Source organism: Diorhabda sublineata, chromosome 11 (assembly GCF_026230105.1).
Source record: "Diorhabda sublineata isolate icDioSubl1.1 chromosome 11, icDioSubl1.1, whole genome shotgun sequence".
NCBI classification, from domain to species: Eukaryota; Metazoa; Arthropoda; class Insecta; order Coleoptera; family Chrysomelidae; genus Diorhabda; species Diorhabda sublineata.
In genome coordinates this window covers 2506214-2512963 of record NC_079484.1, presented here as the reverse complement: position 1 = coordinate 2512963, position 6750 = coordinate 2506214, and the positions used below count along the sequence as shown (strand labels likewise).

The 6750-nt window shown below is 30.8% G+C and overlaps 1 protein-coding gene across 1 annotated transcript; it reads right to left on the bottom strand.

The window, feature by feature from the left end:
- Positions 1 to 938: 938 nt before the first annotated feature.
- Positions 939 to 2900, bottom strand: LOC130450400 (uncharacterized). Its single transcript, XM_056788773.1, has 4 exons — positions 2804 to 2900; positions 2518 to 2743; positions 1942 to 2056; positions 939 to 1049 (listed from the first exon to the last, which is right to left on the bottom strand). Exons 1-4 carry the CDS (start codon positions 2898 to 2900, stop codon positions 939 to 941), a joined length of 549 nt encoding a protein of 182 aa, XP_056644751.1.
- Positions 2901 to 6750: the final 3850 nt, after the last annotated feature.

Here is a 6750-nt window from a genome sequence, read left to right as displayed (position 1 = left end):
CGTGGTGGTCTACTCTTCGAGATATCATCTAGTTAGGGGACAATTGATGGACGATTGACATAAAGAAGTTAGAAGTTGACGCTATCCTGTTCAAACTTGTCACATACGGTTTCAAAGTATTATTATTGCTGTGTGATACTACGAGTTGATGTAGCTGTCTAAACTGTAACTTTAAGGCTACGTAAGGGTCTATGACATGACCTTTGATGTGGAAATGAGCCTCTTCAGAGTATAACAAGCTGTTAAACAATTCATAATTTCATTCTTGAAATTTAGTGTACGATATGAATTTTGTATGGGTTGAATTCCGTTCATTGGACACACCCTGTATGAGAAAAAGGTTTGAGTGAAAAATATAGGGAATAAATTTGTTTATAAAATCGTCCCAAATAGAAATTGAGATACTTGCAGTGAAAGATTATGAGTTTTTTTGGTAGATGATCCTTGTATGGCTCAAGCTTAAGATTTTTCCAAAATTTTGGTTAAAACCCACTTTTAAATTGGACATTTCTTAATATACTGTACAGCTGAGCAATAAATTTTAATTTTGTAATGAAAATATCTCCATTTTTGTTACAAAAGGGACTCAAAACGATTTTAAAGAGAATTTCATCCCCTAAATTTTTCATTCGAACTTTTTTCTTATAGCCCAAGTGATTTTGAGGGATATTCCACCTCTAATCTCTAAAATAGGCTTATGTTGAACAATGCATATTGCATTTCTGGTGCAATTTCAATCATTACAACTGTTTTTTAGTATACAACGTTACCACTGGTACTGAATCAAATTCTACGACTCATTATCACAATTTTACACTCATTGAATTTCCTCCAATATTTTATTTTTAAGACTACACGGTACCGCCAGCAACATCTCACTCAGTCCCTTCGATAACTCCTAGTTGAAGCAATCGAAATCGTTGTCACTACAAGTGATATCAAAACAATCCGCATTCTAATTGTTCTCCAATAGACAGAGCGTTTACGAACTGCGTTTGTTCTGCAATACTTTTAGTAACAGTCGTTAAATTTTCATCAGAATAGATCAACTGGAATCAAAAAGAAAACACATGTTGTAATATTTAAAACTTACTACATTTGACATTCGATTGAATCAATCTGTATCATCTCTCAAATCTGAAAGAAGAGGTTGTAACCTAGAGGATTCTGTAAAAGGAAGTCCAAGCTTCATAAACATGTACGAACCGTATACCGGTTATTAACGATGCAATAAAAATTAAGTGTTTTATCTTCAGGTATTTGTTAAATTAAGTTTATGATCGACGTCTGCTTAAGGTCTGATCTTTCAGAGTTAAAAGATGGACGTTCTGCGATTATGTGTTTTTGCAGCTGCTGCATTTTGGTTCAGGTTTCGCATCAAATAAGTCAGTCGGCGTATGGCCTAGACGGAAACTTCAACTCTGCGGCGATTTTTCGATAGTATTGTCCATGAGTCTTTCATTTTACCCTTAAGGATTGATTTAATATCGGTAATAGTTGGAAAGCACTCAGCACTATCACTATTTGAGCTTCCCCAGCGGCCAGGTCTGCCTCTCGGTTTCCTTTTGATCCAGTATGTGAGGGAATTCGAGAAAATGCTATTTTTTATGTCGTGGTCTTGCATATATTGCTGCTTGATTCTGATTGCTAAGGAATTTGTAGTGTGAATTTTTCGAAGAGTTTGGACGGACTTGGAGGAGTTCTTAATAAAATGTCCTGGTGAATTTGGTGCTTTCTATTGCCCATGGTGGTGTCTGAGAAGATTCGATAGGAAAACATCCACGAAGGAAGATTAGATATGATCTAATTTTAGCATAGAAAGGTTTGGGATTTATGGGTGGATTTGATTCTTGGAGAAGCAATTTTGGAGGGTAGGATTGGATTTTACTTCTGTTACAAACATTTATTATTATTATTCAATAGTTTCATTGGCATACTCACATTTAAAAACTCCAGATACTCTATGAATCCATCTTGATTTACGTCGGTAGTTTTAAATTGATTTCTTTTTTCTTCGTTATCAATTTCACACCAAAGACACGATAGTATACATAAACTATGAAAAATTCTATTGAAAATACCACAATTCTAAGTAAATATGTTAGTAAAAAATATTATTTCGACAATCTTATCGGTTATTTCTGAATGGGGATGTTTGTGTTACAAAAAGGGCGGTTAATAGGTTTGGGAATATCCCTTTTTAGTAACAGTATTTGCCAAATATCGAAAAGACCGTCCCGAAAACGGTTGAAATACAAAACAGAATCGTTGGGTAATTGTCTTGGCGCGCAGAATCGTCACCATACCAAGGACGGTTCTTTGATAGTCTGGTGGTAATTTTTTTGTTGAAACTAACCGTAAAAATCGATGGAAAAAGTGACTCACAGCACAAATTGGCTTCTCTTTTGAAATTGCGCTTGCGATCGATTCCAGACAGAAGAATATTTTTTTTGACTGTAATCTATTAATAGAAATACCACCCTATATAAGTTCAACGATTAATTAATGTTGACTTACAATGCTTTGAAATCTATCATCTTATTCTCGTTAGAGAAAGTTAAGAATAAGCTATGCAAATAAGAGATCGTCGATTCGTTCCATTCTGGAAAGTTTATCAACAAATATTTTTCTTCCCAACTCTTATAATCACCCGTTCGATTTTCCATTCGATTCTTCTGAAGTTTCTTCGTGAATTTGTTAACGAGTTTATCGTAGTTTGATTCTATTGGCGTATCGGTATTGTCTTGAAACGTACAAACAATTAATCAATGTTTGTTAAAAAAGGGAAAAAATAGATTGTTACCTTCTTGAGGTACTTCTGATGAGTAAACACAGGGATGAGTTGTTTTAAGAGGATAATCGAATAAACTAGTTGTAATTCGACTTAAATAATCACCCATTTTTGACTTTATTTTATTAAGTTATAATTAAATCGATTTGATTTGTCAGTGTTTGTCAAAAACGTGAGCTCCAAGTTAAAAGAGAAGATTTATTTGGTATTTAAATTCATTTATACGTTTTTATAATTTTCGCGTTTCACATTTTGTTATTTTATTATGAAATTAATTGAGTTTCTAAATAAATTTTTTTGGGAATAAAAACAGTATTAGTTTCTTATAATATCGTTGACGTAAGCTGTCATTGTTTGATATGTTCCGTCCACAGAATAAAGTATTCTGTGATCTTCTTTTTTTTAGATTAGGAAGGCCTTAACTGCCGGGGCTATTCGGTTTGTTAGTAGTGACTTTTTAGGGCTAACTTTGTATTTATGATTCTTGAGATACTTCTGATGAGTAAACACAAGGATGAGTTGTTTTAAGATGATAATCGAATAGTCTAGTTGTAATTAGACTTAAATAATCACCCATTTTTGACTTTATTTTATTAAATTATAATTAAATCGATTTGTTGATTTGTCAGTGTTTGTCAAAAACGTGAGCTCCAAGTTAAAAGAGAAGATTTATTTGGTATTTAAATTCATTTATACGTTTTTATAATTTTCGCGTTTTCCATTTTGTTTTTTTATTATGAAGTATTTGCTTCTTATGGTATCGTTGACGTAAGCTGTCATTGTTTGATATGTTCCGTCCACAGAATAAACTATTCTGTGATCTTCTTTTTTTTAGATTAGGAAGGCCTTAACTGCCGGGGCTATTCGGTTTGTTAGTAGTGACTTTTTAGGGCTAACTTTGTATTTATGATTCTTGAGATACTTCTGATGAGTAAACACAAGGATGAGTTGTTTTAAGATGATAATCGAATAGTCTAGTTGTAATTAGACTTAAATAATCACCCATTTTTGACTTTATTTTATTAAATTATAATTAAATCGATTTGTTGATTTGTCAGTGTTTGTCAAAAACGTGAGCTCCAAGTTAAAAGAGAAGATTTATTTGGTATTTAAATTCATTTATACGTTTTTATAATTTTCGCGTTTCACATTTTGTTATTTTATTATGAAATTAATTGAGTTTCTAAATAAATTTTTTTGGGAATAAAAACAGTATTAGTTTCTTATAATATCGTTGACGTAAGCTGTCATTGTTTGATATGTTCCGTCCACAGAATAAAGTATTCTGTGATCTTCTTTTTTTTAGATTAGGAAGGCCTTAACTGCCGAGGCTATTCGGTTTGTTAGTAGTGACTTTTTAGGGCTAACTTTGTATTTATGATTCTTGAGATACTTCTGATGAGTAAACACAAGGATGAGTTGTTTTAAGATGATAATCGAATAGTCTAGTTGTAATTAGACTTAAATAATCACCCATTTTTGACTTTATTTTATTAAGTTATAATTAAATCGATTTGATTTGTCAGTGTTTGTCAAAAACGTGAGCTCCAAGTTAAAAGAGAAGATTTATTTGGTATTTAAATTCATTTATACGTTTTTATAATTTTCGCGTTTCACATTTTGTTATTTTATTATGAAATTAATTGAGTTTCTAAATAAATTTTTTTGGGAATAAAAACAGTATTAGTTTCTTATAATATCGTTGACGTAAGCTGTCATTGTTTGATATGTTCCGTCCACAGAATAAAGTATTCTGTGATCTTCTTTTTTTTAGATTAGGAAGGCCTTAACTGCCGAGGCTATTCGGTTTGTTAGTAGTGACTTTTTAGGGCTAACTTTGTATTTATGATTCTTGAGATACTTCTGATGAGTAAACACAAGGATGAGTTGTTTTAAGATGATAATCGAATAGTCTAGTTGTAATTAGACTTAAATAATCACCCATTTTTGACTTTATTTTATTAAGTTATAATTAAATCGATTTGATTTGTCAGTGTTTGTCAAAAACGTGAGCTCCAAGTTAAAAGAGAAGATTTATTTGGTATTATAAATTCATTTATACGTTTTTATAATTTTCGCGTTTTCCATTTTGTTTTTTTATTATGAAGTATTTGCTTCTTATGGTATCGTTGACGTAAGCTGTCATTGTTTGATATGTTCCGTCCACAGAATAAAGTATTCTGTGATCTTCTTTTTTTTAGATTAGGAAGGCCTTAACTGCCGGGGCTATTCGGTTTGTTAGTAGTGACTTTTTAGGGCTAACTTTGTATTTATGATTCTTGAGATACTTCTGATGAGTAAACACAAGGATGAGTTGTTTTAAGATGATAATCGAATAGTCTAGTTGTAATTAGACTTAAATAATCACCCATTTTTGACTTTATTTTATTAAGTTATAATTAAATCGATTTGTTGATTTGTCAGTGTTTGTCAAAAACGTGAGCTCCAAGTTAAAAGAGAAGATTTATTTGGTATTTAAATTCATTTATACGTTTTTATAATTTTCGCGTTTCACATTTTGTTATTTTATTATGAAATTAATTGAGTTTCTAAATAAATTTTTTTGGGAATAAAAACAGTATTAGTTTCTTATAATATCGTTGACGTAAGCTGTCATTGTTTGATATGTTCCGTCCACAGAATAAAGTATTCTGTGATCTTCTTTTTTTTAGATTAGGAAGGCCTTAACTGCCGAGGCTATTCGGTTTGTTAGTAGTGACTTTTTAGGGCTAACTTTGTATTTATGATTCTTGAGATACTTCTGATGAGTAAACACAAGGATGAGTTGTTTTAAGATGATAATCGAATAGTCTAGTTGTAATTAGACTTAAATAATCACCCATTTTTGACTTTATTTTATTAAATTATAATTAAATCGATTTGTTGATTTGTCAGTGTTTGTCAAAAACGTGAGCTCCAAGTTAAAAGAGAAGATTTATTTGGTATTTAAATTCATTTATACGTTTTTATAATTTTCGCGTTTCACATTTTGTTATTTTATTATGAAATTAATTGAGTTTCTAAATAAATTTTTTTGGGAATAAAAACAGTATTAGTTTCTTATAATATCGTTGACGTAAGCTGTCATTGTTTGATATGTTCCGTCCACAGAATAAAGTATTCTGTGATCTTCTTCTTTTTAGATTAGGAAGGCCTTAACTGCCGGGGCTATTCGGTTTGTTAGTTGTGACTTTTTAGGGCTACCTTTGTATTTTTGATTCTTGAGATACTTCTGATGAGTAAACACAAGGATGAGTTATTTTAAGATGATAATCGAATAGTCTAGTTGTAATTAGACTTAAATAATCACCCATTTTTGACTTTATTTTATTAAATTATAATTAAATCGATTTGTTGATTTGTCAGTGTTTGTCAAAAACGTGAGCTCCAAGTTAAAAGAGAAGATTTATTTGGTATTTAAATTCATTTATACGTTTTTATAATTTTCGCGTTTTCCATTTTGTTTTTTTATTATGAAGTATTTGCTTCTTATGGTATCGTTGACGTAAGCTGTCATTGTTTGATATGTTCCGTCCACAGAATAAACTATTCTGTGATCTTCTTTTTTTTAGATTAGGAAGGCCTTAACTGCCGGGGCTATTCGGTTTGTTAGTAGTGACTTTTTAGGGCTAACTTTGTATTTATGATTCTTGAGATACTTCTGATGAGTAAACACAAGGATGAGTTGTTTTAAGATGATAATCGAATAGTCTAGTTGTAATTAGACTTAAATAATCACCCATTTTTGACTTTATTTTATTAAATTATAATTAAATCGATTTGTTGATTTGTCAGTGTTTGTCAAAAACGTGAGCTCCAAGTTAAAAGAGAAGATTTATTTGGTATTTAAATTCATTTATACGTTTTTATAATTTTCGCGTTTCACATTTTGTTATTTTATTATGAAATTAATTGAGTTTCTAAATAAATTTTTTTGGGAATAAAAACAGTATTAGTTT

Bases quoted from the DNA above. Each gene is read 5' to 3' on its own strand.
- LOC130450400 (XM_056788773.1), bottom strand. From the start codon at position 2,900: ATGGGTGATTATTTAAGTCGAATTACAACTAGTTTATTCGATTATCCT. The intron at 2,744-2,803 runs GTAACAATCTAT...GTACGTTTCAAG, and splicing joins ATCAGAAGTACCTCAAGAAG to ACAATACCGATACGCCAATA. The intron at 1,050-1,941 runs GTGAGTATGCCA...TTTTGATTCCAG, and splicing joins AGTATCTGGAGTTTTTAAAT to TTGATCTATTCTGATGAAAA.